Source organism: Dromiciops gliroides, chromosome 4 (assembly GCF_019393635.1).
Source record: "Dromiciops gliroides isolate mDroGli1 chromosome 4, mDroGli1.pri, whole genome shotgun sequence".
Taxonomy (NCBI): Eukaryota; Metazoa; Chordata; class Mammalia; order Microbiotheria; family Microbiotheriidae; genus Dromiciops; species Dromiciops gliroides.
This window is the reverse complement of record NC_057864.1, coordinates 480,189,167-480,215,430: the sequence shown is the minus strand read 5'-3', so window position 1 is coordinate 480,215,430 and position 26,264 is coordinate 480,189,167. Positions and strand designations below refer to the sequence as shown.

The 26,264-nt window shown below is 43.0% G+C and overlaps 1 protein-coding gene across 1 annotated transcript in view; it reads left to right on the top strand.

Annotated features, from left to right (window-relative positions):
* The window catches only part of ANKMY1 (ankyrin repeat and MYND domain containing 1), a 123,949-nt gene that overhangs the window by 52,581 nt on the left and 45,104 nt on the right, over nucleotides 1-26,264 (top strand). The window contains exons 9-14 of the mRNA XM_044005029.1: nucleotides 3,356-3,496; nucleotides 10,994-11,134; nucleotides 15,157-15,264; nucleotides 18,103-18,234; nucleotides 20,084-20,197; nucleotides 20,485-20,650. Of these exons, the coding sequence (XP_043860964.1) occupies nucleotides 3,356-3,496; nucleotides 10,994-11,134; nucleotides 15,157-15,264; nucleotides 18,103-18,234; nucleotides 20,084-20,197; nucleotides 20,485-20,650 (802 nt within the window). The remainder of the gene's footprint in view (nucleotides 1-3,355; nucleotides 3,497-10,993; nucleotides 11,135-15,156; nucleotides 15,265-18,102; nucleotides 18,235-20,083; nucleotides 20,198-20,484; nucleotides 20,651-26,264) is intronic.

The following is a 26,264-nucleotide window of genomic DNA, read 5'->3' as shown; positions in this document are numbered from 1 at the left end:
TCTATATTATGTCACTTTAAAAAATGTTATCAGATCCCATGAGTCCAATTATCACCTCTATGCAGATAATTCTCATATTTATCTTTCTAACCTCCCTACCCACAACCTCACATTATCTACTCCCCATTGGACATTTGAACTGGATATCCTGTAGACATTTAAAAATCAGTATGTTCAAAACAGAACTCACTTTCCCCAAAGCCATCGCATCTTGCATGCTTCCATCTTACCATTGAGAGCACCACCAACTACCTCCTTATCCAAGCTTGGAACATTAGTGTCATCCTTGACTCTTTATTTGCACTCACCCCATGGATCCAATCTGTCACCAAGTCTTATTGTTTCTACCTTTTGTTAAGGGCTAAAATTCTAGCTAGTCTGTCTAAAATATTTAATGAGTGGTCGCCAATAAATTATAAGCTTTAGCAAGAGTTAGACTTTTAAGCATTTATTAAGGAGAATAAGAATTTTGGTAAAGAGAGAGAGAAAGGCCTAGATTCCTATCTATTAAAGGGAGAGCACATTTCTAGCTCCCCTCTCCACTAGCGTCCTCCGGAAAAAGAAGCGAGACTGAGCGCCAGTCTCTTCCTTCCTCCTCCCACTAGCTCGCGTCACTTCCTGACTCCTGGTCTTGCCCTCAAAGACCTTCCCTTCATGGGCAGAACTTCTCTACAGTAAGTATCCAGCAGGTGGCGTTATTCCAATCGTTACACTTTACAGCTTTCATATACACCTTCTCTCCAGTCACATAGCCATCGCCCTAGTGCATCACGTCCAAACTAGCTTAACCTTCTGCTTGGTCTTCTTGCCTCGACTGCCTCCCCATTCCAGCCCATCCTTCACTCAGCTGCCAAAATGACCATCCTAAAGTCACCTCTCCTACTTAATAAACTCCCCTGGATCTCTGTTTGCTGCCAGGATCAAACATAAAATCCTCTTTGGCTTGCAAACCCTTTCATGACTTGAACCCTTCCTCCCTGTCCAATCTTCTGAGATCTTATTGCCATTCTACATACTCTATGATCCAGCACCAATTCCCTCCTTGCTATCCCCTCCCCCCCCACCCCCCCATGGCACTCCATGTCTCCCAGGCTGTATGGCTCTCCCTCATGCCTGGAATGATCTCTCTTCATGTCGCCATCTTGAGGCTCCCTTCAAGACTCCATTTAGATCCCATCTTCTTCAGGAAGACTTTCCCAGCCCTTGTCCCTGAACCAGTAGTGCCTTCCCTTTGAGGTCACCTTCCATCTATTCTTTATATATCTTGCATGTACCTAGTTAGCTGCATGCCCTCTCCCCCATTCGAATGTGAGGTATTTGAGGGCGGAGACAATTTTTCTGCCTGTCTTTGAATCCTCAGAACTTGGTGCAGTGACTGACACATAGTAAATGTTTAACAAATGCTTGTTGACTGACTGTCTGCCCTGGAGGAAGATCCAGCAATGGGCTCTGAGCAAGGGGAGGTCAGAGAGGCATAAGGAGAAACAAGGGAGAGCAATGCCACTAGAGGAAAGAATATCCCGGGAGAAGAGATGAACAGTGGCAGATACTACAGCGAGTTCAAGAAGGATGAGGACTGAGAAACAACCATTAGAGCTGGCACTTAAGAAGTCATTGCTGACTTTGGAGAGAACACTTCCTGTTGAATAATGAGGTTGGAATGCAGACTGCAGAGGGCTCAGAAGGTAGTTAAAGGAGAGGAAGTGGATGGCTTTCCCAAGGAGTTTAACAAGAAGAAAGGAGAGAAAGATGATAGTGGGTGGAGATAGTAGGATCAGGTGAGTGTTCTTTAAGGATGGGGGTTACATGGGCATATTTGTAAGTATCAGGGAAAGATCCAATAGCCAGGGAGAGATCCCAGCTTAGAGGGCAAGTGGTGATAGTAATGGGGGCAATCACTTGTGCGTGTTTGGGTTTGTCTTGGCAAGGAGAAGGGATACCTTTTTATGAGATACAGTGATGAAGGAGGAGATATTGGTGGATGGCATCTGAGTGATATGAGATGAGGAGGAGGGAAAAAGAGGAAAGTAAAACTAACTAATATATATATATATAATATACAATATACATGCACACATACATATATATTATACATAAAACACAAATCTGACATTATAAGCTGTGTTCCACACCCATGGGCCATCACTTTGCAAAGAAATGGTGGAAGGCATTTTGTCATATCTCTTTTTTGAAGCTAAGCTTGGTCATTATAATCTGGGGAGCATTCAATTACCTAATTCTGTCCTATCTCTTATTTGAAGCTAAGCTTGATCATTATGATTTGGAAACATTCAATTACCTAATTCCAATTACCCAAGAACACTCTTGATAACAGGGTTTATGTAAATCATAAGGTCCTGGATTTAGGCTAGAAGGGACCTGGGAGGTTATCCAGTCTAAAATGGTTAAATGACTTGTTCGGGGTTCCACAGTAAGGAAGTGACTGAGGTTGAATTTGAAATAAAATTCAGAGGTTAAGTGATTTGTCAGAGTAATATTGTAAGATAAAAAGGTGGTACAGTGGCCAGGCCTGGAGTCAGGAAGATTCATTTTTGTGAACCTCAGACACTAACTAGCTGTGTGACCTTGAGTAAGCCACTTAACCTTGTTTGTCTCAGTTTCCTCATCTGCAAAATGAGCTGGAGAAGAAAATGGCAAACCACTCCAGTATCTTTGCCAGGAAGACCCTAAATGGGTCATGAAAAGTCAGACATGACTGAAATGAATGAAGAACAAGAAGCCAGCTTGTTCAATCCCTTCATTTTACTGAGGAGGAAACTGAGGTGCACACATGTTAAGTGACTTAAGATCAATGATTTAAAGGTTGAAGGGGCTTCAAAGACCATCTAGTTCAACTTTCCACCCCATTTTACAAATGAGGAAACTGAGGCTGACTGACTTACACAAATCAAAGCTGTCTTACCTGCATTGAAATGAATTTCTAGGGTATTGTCAGATGCAAATGTTCTATAGATTAGCAGCTCCAACCCTAACTTGTTGAAGTAGATCAATATTCTTGCCTTCATTTATTATAGACAATTCCAATTCCGTGATTATCTGAACGTGTCTCTCTGAACTGGCTGTCTTCTTTCCCCACCTCAGCTATATCTTAGCTCTCGTGGGAGTGAAGAATTTCTTGTTACATGATTCTCAGCTTGTTGGACAGAGTGTGTGGAATCTCTCACCGAAGAGGCTTTAACCAGTCATTATCTCTGCTAATACCAATGTCCCTTGAGTCTATATTAACTCTCAGTGTTTGAAGTGGGAGAACCCCCATGTTTCTGTAAAATAAGCCATGTCCCCCCTGACTCTGACTCACATGGCTGGTGTTTTGTTTTTCTTTATGTTCCTGCAGATGAGAGCACTTACTCCTCTCCACATAGCAGTATCCCTGCCTGAGGAGGCAGGGGTCAAAATCACAGAGTTATTGCTTCATGCTATCACTGACCCAGATGCCAGAGCTGAGGATCAAGATGAGGGATACAAGATACACAAGGTATTTTACTTTGACCATACAGGAGAGGGAAGGAGTTAGGCATTCGGTCAGCCAGCATTTGGTAAGTGCTTAAGGTATGGCCAGGCGCTGTGTTGGGGATAAGAGGATGAAACAAAAAGAAAATGTTGTGCTGGAAGGAATCTTAGAGGATAACTAGTTCTGCGCCCCCCCCCCCCATTTTACAGGGGAGGAAACTGAGGTAAAAGAGTTGAAGTGGCTTGTCAAAGATCCTGAGATTACCACAGCACCTGGTTTCAAATCTTGGCTCTAACCTAAGAAATGGTCATCTAAACCAGCCTCTTCATTTTATAGGTGAGGCATAGAGAGGTGAACCGACTTGTCCCAGGCCCCCTAGGCAGTAAGTGGCAGAGTTGGGAGCTAAACTCGGGTTCACTCAGCTGTGAGTTGGAAACCAGTGCCTTTCCCTGATCAGACCCTTATGTTGGAATTTGTGCATTTGAAGTTTGACTTTCTTTTGCCTCCTGCAGCACCTCCTTCCCCACCCTGACTCTGTCCAGAACCTTGTTCCATTTGCCTGGTTCTAGGTATTGACACCTCATTCTGCGTCTCCATTTGTTCCATGACTTCCTTGTTACCTTTCCCTATTCCCTTTCCAGTGAGGGGTTTGCCATAGCTCTGGTGCTATTGATCTTACCCATACCAGACCTTGCCCAGAGAATGGGCCAGAAGGGCCCATACTTCTTGTTTTGCTCCCCATAAACCCCCCATCTGCAGAGAAACTGATACCTGGGGTAAGTGCTTGACATTAAAACTGTAGGCACAGGGGGAAGCATTGCACTCTGGGACAAGGCGGCCAGCCTGCCCCAAGAAAATGCTGGCCACGAGGCCCGGCTAAGAGAATCTCTGAAGGGTCAATGGGCATTTTCATGAGGGTGATTGAGGTTTTGTCTGGCTAGGCTGGGGATCTTCCTGGGATTGTTGCCCATGGATACTATTCTTTGACTTTGTATGGCTCTGAGCTTGCCCCAGCAAGGTTTTTGTTACCTTGCCTTTTGCTAACAGAGAGCAATGATGGCCCAGTGGCTGGAGAACCGGCCTTGGTTCTCAAAAGACCCAGTCTTAGATTTATCTTGGCTCTGTGAGCTTGGGCAAGTCACCCAACCTCTCTGCATGTTGAGAGAGGGGGCCGAGTTGCAATGGTTCATAATGTCAGTGAAATCTTATCCACTAACCCTGTATGAAGGGGAATAGCTACCTCTACCCTCTGCTAACAGTCTTTGGGCATTGAGTCAAGAAGGCGTATTAAAACATATTTCCCGATGAAACCACCAACAAACAGGGCTGCCAATTGGAGCAGGGGCTCTGTTGTGGAATGTGCCAGCAGCTTAGTCTGGTAACCAGCTACCTCCAATGGACCAGTTCATGGAGGACACAGATGATGTAGTCTGGAAGGATCTATTGAGAATCAAGCCAGCAGATCTCTTCTTGGGAGCATTGAGAACTGAAGGAAAGCTCAGAGACCATTTAGTCCAACCTCCTTATTTTTGCTGAGGAGAAAATGGAGGCCATCATGATTTAAGTGGCTTGTCCAGCATCACACAGGTAGCAAATGTCACAGGTGGGATTTGAACCCATGTCATCTGACTCTCAAAGCTCTGGCTTCACATGGACCAGGCTCTAGAGGTTTGATCCCAGAGGTTTCAGTTTCTGAATTTGGTACCTTGTTCCACCACACTGGAGTAAAATGCAAAGGAAATATTGAAAACAAAGCTTAGATATGATGCACATTTGTTTTTTTTTTTCTATACTGGGTAAAACACTCCCCAGATTCTCTCACAGGCATTTATTTTCATTTTCAAAGAAAATACATAAAATGCAAAAAGACTCACAGGAATCCATGTGAATACAAGAAACAATCCAATAGCCCAATTGCATTCATTAACCTCCTTGAAGATAGACACTTTGTGACATTGCAGAACAAACATTTCCCATCCACATTTGCCTTGTACCTCTACCATTCGAACAACTCAAAGATTATTGATCCATCTTCTGCATTGTCTTTAAGCATAATATAATTTACCTGCTTATCTTTTTGGTATGTTTTTATTTATTGAAGCCTTATCTGAAATCATAATTGTTACCCTTGCTTTTTTGAGTTTGCTAAAGCATAATGGATTTTGCTTTAGCTTCCCTTTTAACACTGTGCAAATCTTTGTGATTCAAATGTGTTTCTTTTAACCAATACATTTTGGATTATGTTTTCTAATCCATTCTGCTATCTTCTTCCATTTTATGGGTGAGTTTATTACATTTACATGCAGGGTTATGATTATAAAATGTGCGTTTCCCTCTCTCCTATCTCCTTATACATTTTCCTCTTTCGATTCCCACTGCCTCCTTTTACAAATAAGTTGATGAAAGGGAGCAATTTGCCTGTTATTTGTGATCTATAAATGAAATGGCTTATTTATTCTACCTGATCTCAGGTTTTTACTTTTTCTTCCTTTCCTCTTAATCTTTCCTATATGTTTCCTCAACATTTGGTTCCATTTTGCTTATGGTTATTCCTGTAAATGTCTTACCTTCTCTCTCAGACATCTCTCTCTTCCTCACCTGTTCCTTTTCCTCTGTTTCCTTTTTGAGCTTAATATATTTACATTCTCTCTCTCTTTCTCTCTCTCTCTCTCTCTCTCTCTCTCTCTCTCTCTCTCTCTCTCACTCACTCACACACACACACACACACACACACACACACAAAACTCATAGCAACATCATGAAGAGTTGGCAAGGCCTAGATCTCCTGGTCCCTCATAGCATGGTCTTATTCTTTTAGCATCAGGTCAAGTCTTTTGGTGTCCTCTTCTTTCTTTGAGAAGGTCACTGTTAAGGACATTTCTCTTTTGGGGATGCCAGTAGCCAACTCTCAAATTCAGGGAATAATTCCAAGGCTTGAAATCTCCATTCTCAGGATTGCTAGTCTCTGACCTGTGCTTGGAAAGGGAAATTACAAAGAGACTATGAGCCAAGAGAGTGGTAGAGGAAGAGCAGTTAGACTCTATAGACATGGTGATTGAGGTTTCTGGGTATATTCCTTCGTCTTCATTTCAGTGTATCCTATTGATAACTCCACTTGCTGAGAAGTGTGGTTGAGGTGGGGTTGTGTGGAGGGAAAGAAAGATTGTGAAATCCGTCTCTAAGCATCTAATCTGACTATGGACTTTACTTCGTTGCCCTGGATATGAACATGTTTCTACCTGAGGTAGTGGTCAGGCAACTCCCTTGCCTGTTTATCGGATTATGTCATTTTTCTAGTGTGAGTGTGTGTATGTTCATGTACGTGAGAGAGACACAGGCAGAGACAGATAGACAGAGACAGAGAGGCGAAGAGACAGAGAGAGACAGAGACAGAAGGTTTCAGTCTAAGACTATTAGTCCATGAGTTCCCTTTTGTTCTTCCCCATTTGTGAGATCTACTCCTTTATAGAAAACATTTGCTTAGAATATGACAATTAGCAAATCTGAAGACAAAACCCATTATAAAAGGTATAGATAGCAAATAAATATTTAAAGAGAGAAGGAAACTCTTGGGGGTAAACAGTGTCAATTCACCAAGCAGTATTGAGTCAGGGGAGGAGAAACCCACCAGTCCCCAGTAGTGAAAACTGTCAGGGAAAATACAACACTCCCTCGGGCAGATTACTCCTGAAATGGGTCCGTGAGCCAGATAAGGCTCTAACTGCTCATGGTCATGGTAACACTCTTTCCTGGCAATCAGCTGGCTACTGGAACTGGCTTGTCCATACCCCCAGTCCCTTCTCTCAGCAAAGCTCTAGATTTCAGGACTCTTTCCATCTCCCAAAGTTTCTGTGTAGTCCCTCCTTCAAGCTGGGAAAAGCTCTGCTTACCATGAGTTCCCTCCCCTCCCTGCTCCACAATCCCCTTGCCAACTGAGGGCTGCAGACTTACAGGTTTAACACTGGACCGGACCTTGCAGATCTAATCCAGCCCTATCATTTGTCATATGGAGAGACTGAGTCTTCCAAGGGACTCTCCCAGTGTGCCAATTACTAGTAGAGGGGGGGCTGTTAAGCCAGATCCCCCCAACTTCAAATCCAGTGGTTTTTTTTCCCCTACCACCTCATATGGCGTTTCCTTTCATAGCTGAGAGAATCTGTCTGAAGGCAGAGACCTTTCAAATTCCCTCCCAGATCATGATTCTATTAAAAGGTATTTGGTCACATGAAATTTTACCTTAACTAAGATCGTAAATATCAGTTATCCTTAATGTTAAGAGAAAAAGAGATCCTTCAGGTTAGCATTCTGCATGCTTAATATTTAAGTTGAATTTTTCTGGGGATGATCTTAAAATTTATTCAAGATGAATTTTATTAATTAGAAATACTTCAGGATACTTTTGCATACAGATCTCACCAACTGCCAAACTTTTAAAAGCGAACCTTTAAATATTCTTTAACCTTTAGAAGGAAAGCTCTGCTAAGCAATTTTGAAAAATAAATCACATTTATACAAGTAATTTTATTGGCCATCAGTAAAATACAGGGGTGGATATTTCTGGAGTGTATTGTGAATTTTCTACATTAATCATTTCCTAAGTATACCTAGTAGTTGAATAGCTTTTGAACTCAAGTTTTGGTTTCCAGTTTCTGAGGATGTGACAGATTTATAAATTGTGATGAATAGCGTTTAAAAAACCCCACATACACAAAAGGCCAGTCTGTTCCATTAAAAAGGTCATTCCAAAATGAATTGTCCACTATCATACAACTAGGCAGTATAGTACAGCAAGAACTGGGTTCAAATCCTGCCTCTGATCTTGTCTGCTTGTTACTTGTATGGCCATGGGTTCTCTGGGCCTCAGTTTCCTCATTTGTAAAATGAGAAGGATGGACTAGATGGTCCCGAGGTTCCTTCTAGCCTTAGAGTCCTGATTCTAAGCGTTGTAAGATAGATTAAAATTTAAAATGTTCAGTTTTCAATATTATCTTGGGATCTTTCAGACAGTAATATTAGTTTTTGTCATGAAAACATTCTAAACAAAATCAAATATCTTATACTGTAAACACCACTGATGCAGTGGAATGATTATGAAATGAAATGTATTTAGTGAGGAAACCCCATTGGCTGATGTCTAGACAAGCAAAATGAACCACAGTTGAGCAATTATGTTATTTAGTGAATTCAGCCATGGCAATGAGCCAGTCTGGATTATTCAACTTCCCAACTCCATTTTCCCTCCTCCAGTAGCACTGAGCGCCACAATTAGCTGGCAGATCTCATTTCCTTGTGCGTGCTGTGACTGGGGACAAATGGGACTGATATTTCACATAAACAGTGAGTGAGTTCATTCATTTTCCTTCCATTTAACTTCATATTTAAAATCTCCATGCTCAGGCCTTCATTAGAGATACAAGGAGGTATAGGGGAAGGATACTCTTGGATCAGAGGACCGGGGTTCACTTACTATTTGGGTGACTTTCGATAAGTCCCCTAATTTCCCTGAGCTTAAACTTCCTCAAATGTGAAATAAAAGGGCAGACTAGATGGCGTCTGGCATGCCTTCCAGATCTAGAACTAGAGGTCCAGCTCTAGAACTAGAACTAGAGAACTAAAGCCTAGAACTAGAATCTCTCCTCAGGACCTCAGTTTACCCCTCCCCTGTAAAATGAAGGGACCGGAGTACATGGCTTCTGAGGTCCCTTCCAGGTCTTAAGAGCTGTGAGCTTATGAAATGATCCCATGATCCTGTGCCTGTGGAGCCTCAGTTTCTTTCTCTGTAAAATGAGGGGATCAGAGCAGATGGCCTCTGGATCCTATAATTTTGTGTTGCTCCATGGAGGTCAAGCTCGACCCCTTCCCCACAGCCATTTGTGAAATCAAAACACAATCTATTGCTCATTAATAACACTCTGTAACCTCGCATTCCCTGTCAGCTAAATCAACAATCAGTGTATTTGTTGGAAGTTCAAATAATTCATTAATTTGCTTCTGTTCTTTCCTTCAGGAGAGAAAGATCATTCTGTTCTTTGAGTTTTATAAATAAGGCTGCTCTGTTCAGGCCATAGTCTCTGTGTGTGTGTGTGTGTGTGTGTGTGTGTGTGTGTGTGTGTGTGTGTGTGTAGGGACTTGGTCAGAGCAGGGTTGGTGGAGGGGAAGGTGTGAGGGTGGTGATGGGCCAGTGTCTTCTGAGAGTTCTTTTTTTTGGGGGGGGGCAGGGCAATGAGGGTTATGTGACTTGCCCAGGGTCACACAGCTAGTAAGTGTCAAGTGTCTGAGGCTGGATTTGAACTCAGATCCTCCTGAATCCAGGGCCGGTGCTTTATCCACTGCACCTCCTGGCTGTCCCCTGAGAGTTCAAGTTTTAAATGATTGGAATTTCCAGAGGAGACATCTTGGCCTTTTGGTTGCTAGCAAGGTGGTTTGGGGAAATTCTACAACAAGCATCTATGAAGTTCCTAGTAGGTGCTGGGTCCTGCACTAGGAACTGGGTATGCAAAGACAAGAATAAAGCATCCCTACCCTCAAGGGGCTTACCTTCTATTGGGGAGATTACTAGAAGTAAACTAGTTTATATGAAATATATACAAATATTGTCTTAGTGGGTGAGGGTAGTATAAGCTCGGGGAAGGGTGGGAGATCCGGAAAGGCTTCCTGGAGTAGGTGGTGCTTGAGCGGAATTTTGAAAAAATCGAGGGATTCTAAGAAGTGGGGGGTGGGGAGGCATAGCATTCTAGGAATGGGGAAAAGCCAGCACAAAGGCTATCACAGAGGTGGGCAGTAGATAGTGTCATTGGTAAGGACCATTTGTCTCGACCTAGATGTGATTGGGAAGACAGGTTGGAGCTAAGTTGTGAAACCAACATTAAAGATCTGTGAAATTTGGTGGTGGAAGAGCATCCCTGGGTCATTTGGCCTCCAATGATCATTCCATAGGCATTTAGTTACTGCCAAGCATAAGCAGGGATGGAAAAATTCACTCTGAGTAGTTGAGGTTGGGCGTTGAGGAAAACTTTGGGTAAGGAGTGATTGAGTATTGTGATGTTTAAAATCTAAATTGTGGCCGCCTTAAATCAGAAGCTTCAGCTCCAGTCTAGCCTAGAGTTCCAGCCTGGTTGAGTTCTTCCTGAAGTCCTCCTCCATGAGCCTGCTTTAATCAGGAACCCCCAGCAAGCTGTTTGTGGAAGCCTTTTATAGATCTGGAACAGGGGGCGGTCCTTACACACTGCTTCAAGCTGATTGGTTGGCGTCATCAAATCCATTGGCTTTGAAGGTGTACTCAAGTTGAGTTCACAGTCTAGCTTCTGAGAACAATACCTTCTTAAGGGCTAGCCAGGTGTGATTACAATCCAGTTAACTTGAAGTAGGCTTAATCAGCAGTCAATCACTCTCACTGGATTCAATCAGTCTAGATTAATCTCCAGGTGGGTCTTTGAGTACCTGCTAAATCCCATTATTTCATCATAGTATTGAGTGTAGCCATGGGCACAAGCCTGATTTGATTTTTCTATTCAAATGCAGTTTGACACTTTAATTTCAAGCATGAAACTCAATAATGAACCTGGACCACCAGTAACGTATTACTCTCCGTCTAAGTTGATTCCTGAGGAAGGTGGGAGAAGTCCTTTACACGTCGTATGTGAGAGAGAAGATAACTTCAAGGTAAAGGGGAAGCCCTCATGAGCCCCATGTCCACAATGGACAGATTTACTGGCTCTCCACAAATTGACTTGCCATTCTAGAACCTTAGAGTCAGAAGGATCTTAGCAGTCATCTTGTATAACCTGCTCCCAAGCCGGGCTGAAAATCCCCTTGCTACACAGCCCTTCCTTGCTCCAACCATGGTCTTCTAGCTCTAAGCTTTTCCCTGAACACTTCAATAGGTGAGGATCATGACCTTACATAAGAGCCTTGCCCATAAAAGACTCTTTTAACCCAATGACCAAACTGGCCGCCCTTTGTTACAAAAAGAGATCATGGCTCTGGAACTCCAAAGGACCCTAGAGGACTTCTGGTCTGATGCCCTCATTTTACAGATGAGGGAACTGAGCTCTAGAAGGGGGAGTGCCTTGTTGAAGGTTACAGAGGGGCCGAGTGGTAGAGCTGGACCTCAGGTCTGGGTCCTCTGGCTCCAGATTTCCACTGTGCCATGTGGTCTCCCATAAGAATATTATTAGGCTGCAGAAATATGTTTAATGTTATATATCAGATTACCTGTTGTCTAGGGGAGGGGGGAGGGAGGGAGAAAAATTTGAAATTGAAAATCTTATCTAAACAAAGGTCAAAAACTTTAAAAAAAGAATATTATTAGGCCCTATTTGAAATGAACTAGGAGGGAGGAAGGAAGGAGGGAAGGAGACAGGAAGGGAGGGAGGGAGGAAGGGAGAGAAGTAGTAAGGAAGAAAGGAAAGAAGACAAAGAGGGAGGGGGAGGGAAGAAGGGAAGGAATAAGGAAGGGAGGAAGGGAGGGAGGGAGGAAGGAAGAAATGAAGGAAGGAAGGAAGGAAACATCTATTAAACTCCTATGTGCCAAGCACTATGCAAAGTGCTGAGGATACAAGAAAGGCAAAGAGAGGGGGAGGGGTGGGAGAGGGAGAGAGACAGAGAGAGACAGAGAGACAGAGAGACAGAGAGAGAGACAGAGACAGAGACAGAGACAGAGAGACAGAGAGACAGAGACAGAGAGACAGAGAGACAGACAGAGACAGAGAGACAGAGAGACAGAGACAGAGAGACAGAGACTGTCCCTGCCCTCAAGGTGCTTACATTCTAGTTGGGGAGACAACGTGTAAATAGGTCATACAATATAAATACAGAGCTGATGGAAGTTCATCTTAGAGAGAAAATTTCTAGCAGAGTTGTGGTCAAGGAAAGGCCACCTGTGACAGGTGGGATTAGCGACGAGTGCTGAAGGAAGCCAGGGAGTGTAGTTGGCAGAGGTGAGGAGGCAGAGCACTCCAGGGGTGGGCTCGTGATTGCGAAGGCAAGGAGATGAGAGTTGTCCTGTCATATGTGAAGAAGAGCAAACAGATGGAAAAGTCACAGGCTATTAGAAGGTTGGAGAGAGAAAGTATGGCAGATAGAGGGGAAGGAAAGGAAGTAGTACCACTGGAGACCTGGATGGGGTAGACCAATGATAATCCACAAAACAATCAAGCCCCCATTATGGGTAGCATTTGCTGCTATATAAGGTATAACAATGGCGTAGCCCTGGCTTCATCCTTCAGAAGGTAGAGTAACCAAGATGGAGAAATTCTATTCTCCATCTGTTTTTTACAAACAGGGAGGACTGGGTTTCTGGGTTGGAAAATGAGACTCTAGGGAGGAAGTGACCATTTCATGGTAGCAGAGAAGGAAAGACAAATCACATGCATGATCTGGCATGAATATTAGGTTTTGGGAGAACAGATTTTATAGGGTTCAGTGAAAATAAAGATAGGATTTTAAGGCAAAAATTCTAATGGGAAGGCCATCCAAAGAGGGATGGGAAGATCTCAGGGATGAAATTCTGAATACACAAAAGGAATTTTGATAAGCAAGAAGAAGAGGGGATGCTGTCAGAAGAAACTGATGTGGATATCCTGAGAACTTAGTGACCAAGTTAGAGGAACAAAAAAGACAAATGTACACACAAGGAGGAACCAAGGGCAGGTCATGGAGTTTGAACAGTGTCAAGATCCCTGATGTCCGGAATGAGCCGAGGCTAACGAAGAAGGATAAAGATGACAGAGAATGGGGAACAGAGGAGAATGCAAAATGCCCTTCAGGGCAGATGGGTTGATGGGAACCTCTGATGATGTTGAGATGGCAGAACTGCCCAGTTCTTATTTCCCTTTTGATTTCTCAGCCAAGGGAAATGATCTCTGGATTGGGAAGGACAGACCAACAGTGGCTAATAGGGAGTTAATATTCTAGACAAACGGGACACTAGTAAGAGGACCCCAAGCTGTCTTTGATAAATTCAGGTCACTATATTCTTAGGTACTGAAAGAACTGGCAGCTATGATTGCCAAGCAACTGTCAGCAAATGCCCAAAGATCTGAGAATGGGAGGAATAATAGATGTGATAAGGAAAAATTGCACTAGTTTGCAAAAGAAAAAAAAAAGAAAAAAAGAAAAAAAGGAAAGCTAGTGGAATCTACAAACTCTCAAGTTGATTAAATTTTAATTAGGATAGATGGGAGCTACAGAGTTGTAGACTTTAGCGTAGAAAAGAAAAATTATATGATGCAATTTATATCAAATTATAGGAAGAAATTTCTTAACCTAAGCTATCCGAAAATGAGAAGGGCTGCCTTGGGAGGAGATTACCAGCCATTCAAGGTCTTCAAGTACAAACTGGATGATTCCTTGTCAAGGAATTCTGTACAGGAATGAGTTGGACTTAATGATCTTTGAAGTCTCTTCTCGATTTTGGCTTCTATGATTCTATGAGAGGCAGCACTTTGAGTCATAAAGTTGTTGTTGAGTCGTTTCACTCCTGCTTGACTCTTAGTGACCCCATTTGGGGTTTTCTTGGCAGAGATGCTGGAGTGGTCTGCCATTTACTTCTCCAGCTCATTTGACAGATGAGGAAATGGAGTCAAAAGGGGTGAAGTGACTTGCCCAAGATCACATAGCTAGTGAGTGTCTGGGGACAGACTAGAATTCAGGAAGAGGAGTCTTTTTGACTTTAGGTCTAGCACTCTATCCACTGTACTACATTGATGCCCTGGAGTCAAAAAGACCAGAGTTCAAATCCTGCCTCAGACAATTACTCCCTGAGCAAGTTGCTTAACCTTCCTGAGCCTCAGTTTCTCCATCTGTAAAATGAGGGGTGGTTGGGCTTGATGGTCTTCCAGGATCCTTTCCAACTCTGAATCTATGAGTCTCTAGTCCTCCGAATTTCAAGGAAATAAAGGGGTTACATAGAAAAATAAAATTGTCTAATTTCTTGATCAGTTGCTTAAGAGTTGAGGATGTGGGGCAGCTAGATGGCGCAGTGGATAAAGCACCAGCCCTGGATTCAGGAGGACCTGAGTTCAAATCCGGCCTCAGACACTTGACACTTACTAGCTGTGTGACCCTGGGCAAGTCACTTGACCCCCTTTGCCTAAAAAAAAAAAAGAGTTGAGGATGTTATTGTGGATATTTTCCCTTTTCCTTTTTGGTCAGGCTCAGTGGCCTTCCATTGTTTTGAGGGAGCGCTTCACTGAACATGTGAATTTAATTTCTCGTCCTTTCATAATGGCAGCCCTCATGGGTTACATTTTGCCTTGGGCAGAAACCCAAATTCCAAGTCTAGTCAACTCATCTGAGCTTTAGAGGTTTTCAGAATTCTTGATCCTGGGCTGGCTTTCACCTTTGTTATTGTTTGCTTGTTCATGCCATTTTTTTGATTGACGATAACCCGAGGACCCTAATATTGGAAAACTCAGGCATGTTTGGCTCCCCTCAAAACAAATGTTAGGCCATAGTTTATGCTACTCACATAACCTTGTGGTCCTCTCCGGGGAAGAATGAATGTTTTGCCGTCTCTGTCAAAAGGTTTAGTGTCATTAAGTCCCCACTCCTCATGTCTCAGTAATTTGAGGGGGATGAATTTATGCTTTAATGAATGTGTCAAAAGTAAATGCAAATAAATGTCATCTAATTGGCAATATTTCTTTAAGTTCTTGTCTAACTCTGCCCTTCTCTCCATCCAGAATGTAAGGGACATCATACGTCTCCTGTTAATCCATAAAGCGAATCCCAATACCTTGTGGAGTGGTCATTCGCCACTCTCTCTGTCCATTGCCAGTGGGAATGATCTGGTAAGCATCTTCACCCTCTCTTGTGGGTGTTTTACCCTTTGTTCTCTCCATGACCGTTTAAGCAGAGTGGTTTCTGCACCAACAGACAAAAGCTGTGATTTGGTTTGATTCTGTGGAGGAGGCTGGGTTACTTTATGTAGGAGGTATAACCACGGCATTGTAAAAACAGTCGCTGAGATGGGGTCAGATGATCTCAGGAGGGGCTGGATGTGTTGAGCAGGTTGGGATTCCCTGGGAAGGTGGGCACTGCTCCTGTCTGCAGTTGGAGTTATAAAGCTGGGATTTCAGAGACTAGTGCATCCAACCCTCGAGGTTTTGCAGATGAGGAAATAGCTGAAGTGACTTGCCCAAAGAAATGCAGGGAGTGTCAGAAATGGGATTGGAAGCTGGGTTCTCTGATACCAAAGCCAGCGTAGCCTTGCAAGTGTCCCAGCCTGTCTCCCTGCAGTTGATTTTGTCTATGGTTCCTCCCTCTTTCCTACTCATTCCCTTCTTCCTGCAGTGGTACCATTCCTCAGATCTGAACTGACTCTGCATTCTAATGGTATCTTTTTCCCCCTCGTAGATACTTTCTGGGGATGCACATTAGCTTTTCAGGGGGCCAGAAGTTTGCCACGTGCTTTGGATTTTCCCTAACATAGCAATTTCTTTTTCTAATGAGATATATAAAAAAAATCCCCAAATTTTGCAAAAACTTTAAGCACCATATAAATACGAACCACCATTTATTTATTTATTTTTAGGCCCAGAACAAAGGATGGATTATTATCTTTAAACACAATGGTAGCCCAGTTAGGCCTACTCTTTTTTTATTCTAAAAATCTTATTTTACTGGGAGCTTTTGTTTTATATAATCTTAATATCTGAATAAATCCTTTTCCTTTTCTCTACTGAGTGAGCTAGACTTGTAGCAAAGACCAAAAAAGAAAGGAAGAAAGGAAACATACATGCACCTACTATGTGCTAGGCACTGCACTGAGCACTTTGCAAATATTCTCATGGGAGGAGCAAATGAGCACAGTGCCCAGCACATAGTAGGTGATGGTTTAATCCTTCCTTCCTTCCTTCCTTCCTTCCTTCCTTCCTTCCTTCCTTCCTTCCTTCCTTCCTTCCTTCCTTCCTTCCTTCCTTCCTCCCCTCCTTCCTTCCTTCCTTCCCTCCTTTCTTCCTCCCTCCCCCATTCCTTTTCAATCCTGTTATTTTTATCTTTAACACATTTTTTGTTGGACACTGGAGACAGCTGGTAGTATTGTATAGAATGTTGGACGTGTAGTTAGGAAGATCGAGTTCAAATTTGGCCTCAGACACTTACTAGCTGTGTGACCCTGGGTAAGCCATTTAACTTGTTTACTTCAGTTTCCTCAACTGAAAAATGGGGATGATAATAGCATTTATCTTACAGTTGCTGTGAGAGTCAAACGAGAGATGCCTGACACATAGTAGGTACTTTATCAAGGCCTATTCCCTTCCCTTCTCTCTCCACACATCTAGTCAAAAACCTTATTTCAGGCAGGCCCTCCTCACCCTTCTCTGGGACTATTATAAAAAAGCCTTCTGACTAGTTTCCTTGATTCAAATTTCTCCCCACTCTGAAGCATGCTCCTCTCAGCTGCTCAGGTGAGTTTTCTCAAGTGTAGGTTTGATCATCGGCCCTTCTTCAGTGAGTTCCAGTGGCTTCCTATTACCTCTAGGGTCAAATAGAATTCTCTTCTGTTTGACATGCTAAGTGCTTCACAGCCTGGTCCTTTCCTCCTTTTCCATTCTCCTTACATCTGACTCCCCTCCACACCCTGGATGCTCCAGCAGCCCTGCCTTCGTCAGACATAGCCTGCCATCTCCTAGCTCTGCTCCATCCCACTGACTGTGCCCAAAGAGGCCTGGGAAGCCCTCTTTCCTGTGGTGCCTCGGAGATCTCTTGGCTTTCCTCAGGATTTAGCTCCCATCCTGCCTTCTGCAGGAGTCCTCAATCCCCTAGCTGTTAGTGCTTCCCGCGGCTCCCCGCCCCAGCCTTCTTTTACTCAGTCTGCCAAGTATCTTGTAGGCTCCTGAATATTTACATATCATCTCCCCATTAGAAGGTCTGCTTCTGGAGGGCAGGCACTGCTTATGCCTTTCTTTGTGTCTCTAGTGCTTGGCACATAGGAAGTGCTTACTTAGTCCTTGATGACAGACTTGATTTTCTCTGAACCTTTCCATGGTACTTTCCTTAATGAGCTCAGAATTCTTTTCCTGGGCTATTTATGTATTCCAAGATGCCGTGCTCATTTCTACTTAGCCAGTCTGTTCTTTATGCCTTAGAATGAAGTCCAAATGATTAATTCCTTCTTATTGCTGTCACTGTTTTCTTGCCCTTTTGAGTGATAAGGAAGTTAAGGGAGGGGGATTAAGGGCTTTGATTGGGACACTAGATACTGTAGTTGTCCTTGGTAGGAGAAATAGACAATCAGTGGTTCTCAGGAGTAAAGACTTTGGGAAACTTTATATCATGTGGGACAACTGGGGTTTTAGAGGGGAACAAATGAATGGGCAGTTAGGTGATAGATGGAATACCTGGAGTCAGGAAGACTCATCTTTCTGAGTTCAAATCTGGCTTCAGACACTTCCTAGCTGTATGACCCTGGGCAAGTCATTTCACCCTGTTTGCCTCAGTTTCCTCATCTGTCAAATGAGCTGGAGAAGGAAATGGCAAACCGCTCCAGTATCTCTGCCAAGAAAACTCCAAATGGAGAGTCAGACCCAGCTGAACAACAATAATAAAATTTTAATGATTGTTTTGAGTGCCCCCAAATCCATTTGTTTAACTTGATTGACTTCACTCAATGCTCATGTCATTTGCAGGCTGTGCATGAACTTCTCCTCCGGGGAGCAGACCCAAATCTAGCCTTAACTAAAGGGGTGGGCAGTGCTCTTTGTGCCGTGGCCAACCTAGCATTTGAGCAAAAAAGATCCCTGGACAGTAAAATCGCTTTGGTAAGCTCTTTGTGTGGTCGTGCCTTTGGTGGGGGCCTGATTGATGGAATGTGAAAACTCATTTTCATTCTATAGTGATTTCTTGTGGCAATTAAAGTGATTCTTCATTTTTATCTGCTCTGGGTTCCATGTTGGGATCTGTGGCAGCTCCTTATTTTTTTCCATGATGAAATTGTGAAAGGAGATGAATGTGTTTGTCTTTCCTGTCATTTTTATGCTCTTTAAAAAAATGTAAGGAAGGCTATTCCATCAAAAAACACGTTAAATGTGACTTTCTCTGAGGGACTGTGGGGGGATGATCTGATGGCAGAAGAGCAAACTTTGACACACGAGGAGCTGTGGCATGAAATAGCCAACGACATGACAATAAAAAAAAAGGATGCCGTGAAATCATAATGACCCAGCTGACCCCATAGAAGAGATGGATGCAACTAGTTGCTTATATTCCTCACCCTCCCCATTCCTGGAAAACCATCCCTTATAACAAAGAATAAAAAAGAAGGGGAAAACAGTTCGGAAATATTGGAATAATCGGACATTATACAGGCTATCCCCAAGGGCTCAGTGTCATATCTGGAAGGGGATTGGGGGTGAGGGTTATGTTGTAAAGTGTATGATGTACAAACAAGAGATACCAATAAAGTGATAAGCACCTGCTCTTGCTAAGCTTGGAGCATAGAAAAAAAGGGCACAAATAAGCCAAGCTCATGGCACTTATTAAGCACCTACTGGGTGTCAGGCACTATATGAAGTGCTGGAGACACCCTGATAAACCCTGGTCCATCTTCTCAGGGAACTCACATTCTAGTTTTCTTTTTTTTTTGGACCTGTCCTATGATTTCATTGGTGTTGGGAATTCCTACTACCAGTGTAGATGAATACATAATGTGCAGCTTATATGGTCTTAAAGAGCTGACTGGGACATTGAGAGCTTAAGTGACTTGTCCTGGGTCATAGGGCCAGGGTGTGTCAGAAGAGGGCCTTGGACCCAGGACTTGGTGACTCAGAGGGTGGCTCTGTCTCCACAGTGCCCCCCAGCCGCATTTATTGTTTGGTGTGCTTATGACTGTTTTTGTTGTTGTTGTTGTTGTTTTGCCAGGCAATGAGGGTTAAGTGACTTGCCCAGAGTCACACAGCTAGTAAATGTCAAGTGTCTGAGGCCAGATTTGAACTCAGGTCCTCCTGAATCCAGGGCTGGTGCTTTTATCCACTGTGCCACCTAGCTGCCTGGTGACTGTTTTTTGAGGGACTGAAAAGAAATTTGACTGCTTTACCTTTTACCTTTTCAAATGCTCAAAGCATTTTAATCATCACATATTTCCATTTTTCCTATAATGTATTTAAGCATTTCTTTGGGTCTATGAAGATTAAATAGTCTTTCCAGTGAACAGTGGGTTCACTGTGATTAAAAGGGAGATCGTTGGTATAAAATAATGATCATTGTCTGAGAACAACCACCATGATAGTGATGATACCTCAGGACTGTAAGGACCCATTGTTTCCTTGGTATTACCAATGCAGGGCACAGCTTCTCTATGCTTAGTAGGTGGTATTTGAGAAGTGTTGGCACACTTTTGTGTTTTTACTTTTTGGGGGGAATGTTTCTACATTCTCTACATTTACATTTCCTAAAGTATTCCTCCTTCCATTTCTCCCAGAGAGCCATCCATTAGAACAAAAGGGGACAAGAGGGGAACACTTCACAAAACTAATCAACAGACTGGAAAAGACTATTATATGCTGTTCTTTATACCCATAGTCCCCCACCTCAGCAAAGAAAGAGGGAAAGTGTTTTCATGATTGTCTACAGAGGTTTTTCTTGGTTTGATGAAGACTTTATTCTTTGCAGATGGACAGACTCATTCAGTTTGGGGCTGATATCCTGATTCCAATTAAACTCGTCCAAGGAGAAAGATCAGCGGTGGGAACCGCTGTGGATTACGCATATTTCAAATTCTTCCAGGTATGGCCTTGAATCCGGGGCAGCCCAACTTTCAGAAAAAGCGGTGTCGGCTGGGTAGGTATGGGACACCTAGTCTCCCTTTGTCGTCCGTCAGTCCTTTTTCTTTCAGCAAACTCGGGGCAAGAGTAACACTTCCCTGGTGGTCTGGCCAAGGCGAGGAGTCTTGTGCTCTTTGTCTGGATTTAGAAAGGTCAAGGTCCAGTTCGGGTTCGCTCTGTGTTTCTCGTTGGTTTTGATTTCGGGATAATGCTGATTACTGCAGAGTAATGAATTGTTGTGCGCTGCAGGACAGGCGGATAGCACACACCCCTTTACATTCGCTGACCGTGTCTGAGAGGGAGACGCTGCTGTTGCGTAAAAAATTCTTAGAGCACATGGGCACCCGGCTCCGCAAAGCTGTCCTGGCGAAGGAAGACCAATGGGATCGGAAGCAGCTGCTGCTGTCCAAAAAGGGTGAGTAAAAGCCAGAACTGAGCGTCCAGTTACTGAAGCTCTTGTGACCTAGGGAACCATATTGGGAAAAATTATCATCATACCCAAGAGACTGTGTGGTAATTGAAAGGACCAGGAAGACCTGGGTTCAAGTATTACCTCTAACGCTTACTGGCTGTGTGTAAGACATTGCATCATTCTGTACTTTTGGCCAGAGGTTTCATACTCACAGCTGGGAAGGTGGCAGGAACCAGATTCAAATGTAATGGGAACTATTTAACAACATAAAGATAAATACAACAGAACATAGGTGATGTTAATTTGTGGTTTTACAAGACAATATGCCATCTGGTGGACAGATGGTTTAGTGTCCCGTTGCTATTTGAATCTGACACCATGCTCCAGGCAACTCGGTAAGATTATAAACCGATGAGAGAAGGTGCCCTTCATTGGGAGAAGGAATTTCCTCATTCAAGGAGTTCCCTGTGCCAGTGAAATCACAGGCTCAGTCCCATCTTTATCCCCATTCAACATGCAAGTTTTACTCCATCACAGGCAGTTAGGGTTCATTTGCATAATTAGTAGTTTGCCCACTTAAAAAATATTCATTATGATGTTAACCACCAGTGTGAACATTTCATTGGACAGAAAAGAGGATTCGGGGTGAAACAGTGAATATAAGTTATACACAATCTATTTTTTTTTTTAAGTTCATACTCCATTCAACATTGTAGCTCTCTCCTACCTTTCCAGTCTTTTCCCACGTTACTCCCAGACAGGTACTCCTTCCATGAATGATCCTTCACCTCTCTGCTCTGGTTCTCCCCATGCCTGGAATGCTTTCCCCCTCTCCTGCTCTGACCACTGCCCTTCCTGGCTTCCTTTAAGTCCCACATACAATCCTACTTTCTACAGGAAAGCTTCCCTAACCCCTCTTAATTCTAGTGCCTTACCTGAGTCATATCCTTGTTATCTTGTATATAGCTCACTTTGCATATATCTGCCTGTTGTCTCCCCAGTTAGATTGAGGGTGGGTACTGTCTTTTGCCTCTTCTTGTATCCTTAGCACTTGGCACAGTGCCTGGCACATACTAGGTGCTGTGAGAATATTATTGGGGGGGTGGTGCTGAGTGAACCTGAGGGGCCCCCTGCTGAGTGAGCATGAGATCACCATCAACCAATCAGCTTGAAGCAGTGTGTGAGACAGTTGATTTTGTCAGTTGGTGGTGGGAACCTCATGAGAGGTGGCACTCTGGTCTTCACTCTGGGGTAGTTAGGGTTTTACTATTCTTTCAGAGACACTTGTTCATTCTTTGTTAACCTCTAATATATTTTAATAAACGTTTAATACCTAAACTGTTAAACTTGTCCTAGTTAGCTTTTCCCACATAGGGGACAGGTAGGGTGACCACACACATTTAGTTTTACCCATCACAGTGCTTAATAAATGTTTATGGGGGCGTGGCTAGGTGGCACAGTGGATAGAGCACCAGCCCTGGAGTCAGGAGTACCTGAGTTCAAATCCGGCCTCAGACACTTGACACTTACTAGCTGTGTGACCCTGGGCAAGTCACTTAACCCCCATTGCCCCGCCCCCCCCAAATGTTTATGGATTGATTCTATGTGCTTAATAAATGTTTATGGATTCTAAGTAGTTTTCAAATTTTAAATTTCAATTTAAATAATAATAATTGTTAACATTTATCTGATATTTTAAGGTTTGGCAAGTGCTTAACATATCTACATATGTAATATGCATATATGTACATATATTATATGATATATCCATATTATGAATACATATGTGCATGTATTATATGATATAAACATTTTATTCTCAAAACCACCCTGGGAGGTGGGTGCTATTATTATCCTCATTTTATGATTATTATCTTCATTTTACACATGAGGACATAGGCTAAATCTGAGAGAGGTTGAGTGACTTTTCAAGGAAGGTAGAAATGGCTAAAGATAAGACACCTATACTTTGCCCTCTCTTTTCTCTGATATTGTCCCACATACATAGATGGCAACAGATTCATTTATTTCACATTGCTATACATAACCAATCAACCAACCATTTATCAAATGCTTACTATATGTCAAGCATTGGGGATATGAAGATGTTCCTACCCTCAAGGAGCTTATAGCCTAATTGGGGCAGACACCCTGTATAGGAATATATGAAATATACAAGGTCACTTGGGGACAAAGACATTAATAGCAGAAGGAATCAGAGAAAGCCTCATTATGGCACCAGAAGGAAACTCGAGATTCTAAGAGACAGGTGAGGAAGGGTTGAATGCTGGATGTGGGGGATAGCTCATTCTCTTTATCTCTCATCCTTCAATATAGGAACAGAGACAGAGTTGGGAGGGATCTTAGGGGTCACCTAATCCAATCATCTCATTTTTTTTTGGTGGGGAAACTGAGGCCTAGAAATGGTTAGGTGATTTACCTTGGGTCATAGAGTCATTCTGTTTTTCATTGATTTATGTTACCATCTGTTATCAGAGCTATTTAAACTTTAAAAGGTTGGTTTTATCTTTTGACTTCTCTATTCACATTACATTTAAAATTGTAATTTAATTCCCCCCCTCAGAATCCCGTGTTGGCCCCCTTTTTCTACTAAGGCTGTTATTGAGCCTCTGGGATTATGAGAGAGGATATAGGTCCATCCTGAGTGTCTCAGTTAGCTCTGAGCTGTGGGAACACAGCACCTGGATGCCTCTAGGCTTCATTGATTCAGTGGCATAGTATCATTCAACTTCTTCTGTACCTTATTCTCAGTCCCAGGCTGGCTCAGCTCTGTGTGAAGTCAGTAAATCCAGGAGACACCAAGTTGGCAGCTTGAATTTGGGATGTACTTTCCTCTTGTCTTTACCTTTCCATCTGAGCTCCATTGCAAAAGCCAGCCCTCTTACATCGAGGTCCAGAGCTTTTCCTGGTGGCCTGGAATTCATTAATCCCAATGTCTGAGGGACTACAGTTAGTTTTTGGCAGGGTCATTCCACCCCAGGGGAGGTTGGTATCATCTGGGGATGCTAAAACTCTACAGAAGTGAAGGCAGAGAGGTGGAAAAGGCTTCACAAACACATAATTAATTTGTAAACCGGAAGATGACATCTTCATGCCTTTGAATACATTTTCCTCCTTCAGCTTTCATGCTTGCTAAACAGAAATTGACTCCCAGTTGAAAAATACCCATCCCCAAAGAAACAGATGTCTTACCTTGGAAGCCAAACTGCATAGCAGAAGAAAAAAGATCACAAAGAATTAGAATAATAATGTCTCAGGCAGCTGTTAGGGCCATCACAATCTAATTGGGCTCAGCTGGTCCTAAAAAAAAAAATGAGCCTAATTCTTGCCTTGAAAAACCCAGCTGACCTTGAATTGATTACCTAATGGTAATACTCATGAGGTATTTGGCTCCATAGGAAATCTTGATTCTTTTGTGCCTGAAGCTTGTTTCTGGGAGCCAGAGATTTGTTGTAACTGTGTCCTTGGCAGATCTTAAGTGACCCTTACTTTTGTGATATTGAGAGCTGCCCTTGTAAGTTGGGGAAGGCCAGCTGGTTCCTGGTTACCTTCCTCTGGGCGCATGCCAGCCTTGTCAATGCCCTTACTAAAATGTGGCACCCATTGCTCCACACGCTATTCTCCAGATCTGGTCTGACTGGGACAGAGTCTAGGGGAATTTTAAGCTTACCTAATTCTAGATGTCTTCTTCAATCTGGGCTAAGACAATATTAGCTTCTGTTGTCATACTGTTAGCTCCTTTGGAGCTTGTTCACTTGAACCATTGTCTAGCCACATTTCCCTCGTCTTCTCCTTGTAAGACTCATGCTTTGAATCCATGTGGAGGACTCCCTTAGTTCTGTTCATTTTTTCAAAGGCAACCTCTGGTCCATGCTACAGAACACTTAGATGAGTGCAAGAAGACGTGTGCCCGCCTTCAGTACACTTCACTAATGACTTAGGGGATTGGGTCTTATCTGGTTTAGGGAAATGATACTGCAGGTGCTCCTACAGTGTCAGCTCCATCCAAATAATCGTAACTTTATTGAGTTAAATCATATACAATTTGGTCCAATTCTCTCATCCACTGAGATTTTTCTGGATCCTGACTCTGTTGCCTAATGGGCTAATGTACAAGGGTCACATAATCTGCATTTGTTGTCTATGCCAGTATCCAAGTTATTGATACAATGTTAAATAGAATAGGACCAACCACAGTTCTCTGGGTTTGCTACACTAGAGAGCTCCCTTTAAGGTGATGTAGACCATTAATGTTCAGTCTTTGGGTATGGTCATTAAACTAATTCCGAGCCTATCCACCTACCATTATCTAGCCCTCTTTTCTCAATTTTGTCTCATGATAGCCTGAGAAACTTTGTTAAGGTGCTGAAATTGGGCAAATTGTGCTCATAGCATTTCTCTGCTTTACTAGTCTAGTAACCCTGTCAGAAAAGGACATGCAGTTAGTCTGACACTTTGTTTTGGATGAAGTCATGCTGGTTCTTAGCGATTATCACTTCCCTTTCTAAAGAATCATGAACCATCCCTTTAATATTATGTCCAGATTTGTGCCAGGAATCAAAGTCAGATTTCCCAGCCTCTCTTTCTCGCTTTGAAAACTAGGACAACACTCATCCCTCTCCAGTCCTGCCTCTCACCTCTTCCATTGTGCACAGCTGATCAGAGAGCACAGATAATGACTCATCAATACCCCTTCCCCCAAGTTATTTCAGTGCCTTGTGATGCAACTTATCTGCCTTGGTGATTTAATGCATCTGGGGCTGTCTTCTATATGCTTGCTTTTCTTGTGCTTCACCTCCCTAATGATTATTTATATTCTCTTCCCCATCCCACAGTCACTGTCCTTGGCAGAGAAAACAGAAGTAACATAAATAAGAGTTGAATAGACTCACGGGTTTAGATCAAGTAGAGGACTCAGAAGTCACCTCTCTGGGCAGAGTATCATAGACCTAGAGCTGAAAGGGGTCTTGGACACCATGTAATTGAACCCTCTCATCTTACAGCTGAGGACACTGAGGCCCAGGTTGCTGAGGTCAGAGGCAACGTTGAAAACCAGCATATCTGATTTCAAAAAAGTTTTCCTTCCGCTCAATCCTATTTTCCTTCTGCTGTGGGTCAAGATATTGATGGGGCTGGGAAGGTGTGTAAACCACCTACATTCCCATAAGAGTTGTGACTCTTGAAAGCAAGGAAGTCATGGTACAGACCCTAGGCAGTTGGGGTTAACTCCTTCACCCCACCCCACCAAGAGGGCACCATCCATGGGCCCTTTGGCTAAGAGAAATATATAAAAATCAATTTTTAGGCAGGAAGTTTCTGAGATCTGTTAGTCTCTGGCTTGTTTTTACATCTCATTGCTAACTGCTTCTCACAGAGGGTATTGGGGTGCACTTTTTAGAAATAGGACTGTTTGAACCCTTGGGTTGAGAGGTCAGTTGCAACTGATTTAGAGAGTTAAGGGCTAAATCCCATCAGGTGCCTTGGGTATTAATCAGAGAGGATTGGTAATTTGCAGAGCCAAGCTGGAGAGTGAACAAGTGCCTGCTAGAGAAAAGGTAATACATTATCATAAATAGTACAACTATGCTTTATGTGA